At 34.4% G+C, this 2,644-nt stretch overlaps 1 protein-coding gene across 1 annotated transcript; it reads left to right on the plus strand.

Moving 5' to 3' along the window:
• The first annotated feature begins 617 nt into the window (after positions 1-617).
• LOC141685273 (uncharacterized) lies at positions 618-1,400 on the plus strand. Its single transcript, XM_074490385.1, has 2 exons — positions 618-693; positions 952-1,400. The coding sequence occupies exons 1-2, from the start codon at positions 618-620 to the stop codon at positions 1,398-1,400; spliced, it is 525 nt and encodes a 174-aa protein (XP_074346486.1).
• Positions 1,401-2,644: the final 1,244 nt, after the last annotated feature.

A 2,644-nucleotide genomic window follows, 5' to 3' on the forward strand; every position in this document is an offset into this window, starting at 1 on the left:
GAAGAAAGGCAAGAGATTTCAACAAGGTCATAAGCCATGGATCAGAGGGAAAGTAACTATATTTGAGTTGGATATGTATGCAGCAATGGTACCGAAAACTATGATTGCAGAAACGAAGAGTGAAGTGTCACAAAAAGAGAAGGAGAGTAAGAAAAGAAAGTGTGAGGGAATTGAAGGACAGTCATAAGAAGGGAAGTTTCCAAACTTTGGTAATCAGAAGAAAGTAAAGTTTCAGTCAGGGAAGAATTTTAATTTCAGGAAGACAAATGTAAGAAACGGAGGACAAGGCAACCGTTTAGCCATTGGAAATCAACCGAGTCAGCAAAGGCTGTCTTTACTAGAGTGCCAGGTATGTGGAAAGAAACACAAAGGAGTTTAATAATTTGAATGTTGTATGTTGTAGTTGTAACAAAAAGGGGCACTATTCAAGGGAGTGCCATAATTAACCAGACAGAGAGCCAGCAAACAAGGATCAACCTACCAGGAATCAAGTAAGCAAGGTTACAACAATTGGATTTACCTATTTTAAGTATAGGAAACCAGGACATATAGCAAAGGATTGTAAAACACCAGCCCTAGTCAGTAATGCGCTGACAATTATATGATCTACTCCGATAATGAATGAACCTCCAAGAGCTAGATTTTATGATATATCTTTGAAGGATGCTATTCAGGACACTGATGTGGTGGAAGGTACGCTTACTGTAAATTCTTTATGTGCTAAAGTATTAGTAGATTCGTGAGCAACTCGATCGTTTATTTTTCAAGATTTTGTTGATAAGTTGAATTTGTCGGTCGAATTGTTAAATGAGATAATGACTATAGAATTCGAAAATTAAGAACGTGTATTTGTTAACCAAGTGTATACCAATTGTGAGATTGAGATTAATGGCAATAAGTTTTGTGCTGATTTGATACCGTTTAAGTTAGGAGAATTTGATGTTATTCTAGGAATGAACTGGCTACCTAAGCATGATGCTCAGATAGACTGTTGTAATAAGAAAGTAATTTTGAAGATGTCGGATGAGAAAGTACTGACCTTTGGAGGTCAAAGGCAAGTAAGGAAGTTCTTAATGATGATTCAAGCTAAAAACTTACTACGACAAGGTTACGAGCATTATATCCCTTATGCTATAGATAGAAATCAGTACCCAGCGAAACTTGAAGATATTCCAGTTTTTAATGAGTTTCTAGATGTGTTTCCAGACAAGTTACCAAGATTTCCTTCAGATAGAGAAATTGAGTTTACAATCGACTTAGCATCTGAAACAGAACTTGTATCCAAAGCCTCGTACAGAATGACGCCATTTGAAATGAAAGGATTAACGAAGCAATTGCAAGAATTATTGGAAAAAGGAGTTATTAGACCTAGTATATCTCCATTGGGTGCACCGGTGTAATTTGTTAAGAAGAAGGATGAAAGCATGATATCGACTATCGGGAGCTCAAAAAGCTTACTATCAAGAACAAGTATCCGTTACCTCGAATTGACGATTTGTTTGATCAGTTAAAAGGACAAAAGTATTTTTCTAAGATTGATTTAAGATCCGGGTATCATCAATTGAAGATTAAACCCGAGGATGTACCAAAGACATCTTTCAAGACTAGGTACAGTAATTATGAATTTCTAGTGATGGCTTTTGAATTGACCAATGCAGCAGCAACATTTATGGACTTAATGAACATAATCTTTAAGGAGTGAAAGGCATATGTCATAGCCTACTCGTTTATTCGAGTATTTAACTCAACTCAAATAAGAATGTAATAAGTAAATAGTGGATCAAGCATCAGAGAGATCTCACAAAGTAACATCTGTCAAAGAATAAAGAAACATTGTTCATCTGCAGACTTGAAGATTCACTGGAAGAAGTTCAAGAATTTGATCATGCCTCAGTGATATAAATCAAGATCGTGGATTTAATCAAGTGACAGAGATCTCGTCAAGGTATCATTTATTACAAGGATTCAATGAGAACAACAAAGTCAAGACATGAAGAAACGTCACGAAAGTTAGTCACTCATGAACCAGACAGTACATCGAGTGTCAGCATTGAAGTGGCGGAATTGATTCATAAGTCTCAGTGACTTTCAGAAGATTGTCAGAAGAATGGATGCTGCTCAGGGTTAGTATTAATTCTCTATTAATTAATTAAGTCATATAATTTTAATTAAGAAAATAAATTATATCTGCAAGGATTAATTTATTGATTAATTAAATTAAATTGATTAATTAATTTAGAATTAATATTAAGGATTTACAGAATTTTAATTGGTTAAAATCTGTTTTAATTCTAAAAAGACAAGTAATTGTACTAGTATGACAATCGGTATGACAATTGATAGTCATACCGAATGTCATGCTAATTCAGTTGATTGTCTTGATAGAATTATTATTTAGATTAAAATCACTTATTAATTCAGTAAAACAATTTAGTTTGAACTAATATGACAATCGGTATGACAATCAATAGTCATACCGAAAGTCTTGCTAGTTCATTTTAATTGTCTTGCTAGCTCTAAAGGATTGTCACACCAGCTCAACTATCTCGGCTGTGTTGATTTAAAACAAGCAGAAGACCAATCCAACTTAACAACTCAGCAAAAACAGAGCAGCACATACAGAACAAGAAAACTCAGCAGAAAA

The sequence above is a fragment of the Apium graveolens genome, chromosome 9 (genome assembly GCF_009905375.1).
Source record: "Apium graveolens cultivar Ventura chromosome 9, ASM990537v1, whole genome shotgun sequence".
NCBI classification, from domain to species: Eukaryota; Viridiplantae; Streptophyta; class Magnoliopsida; order Apiales; family Apiaceae; genus Apium; species Apium graveolens.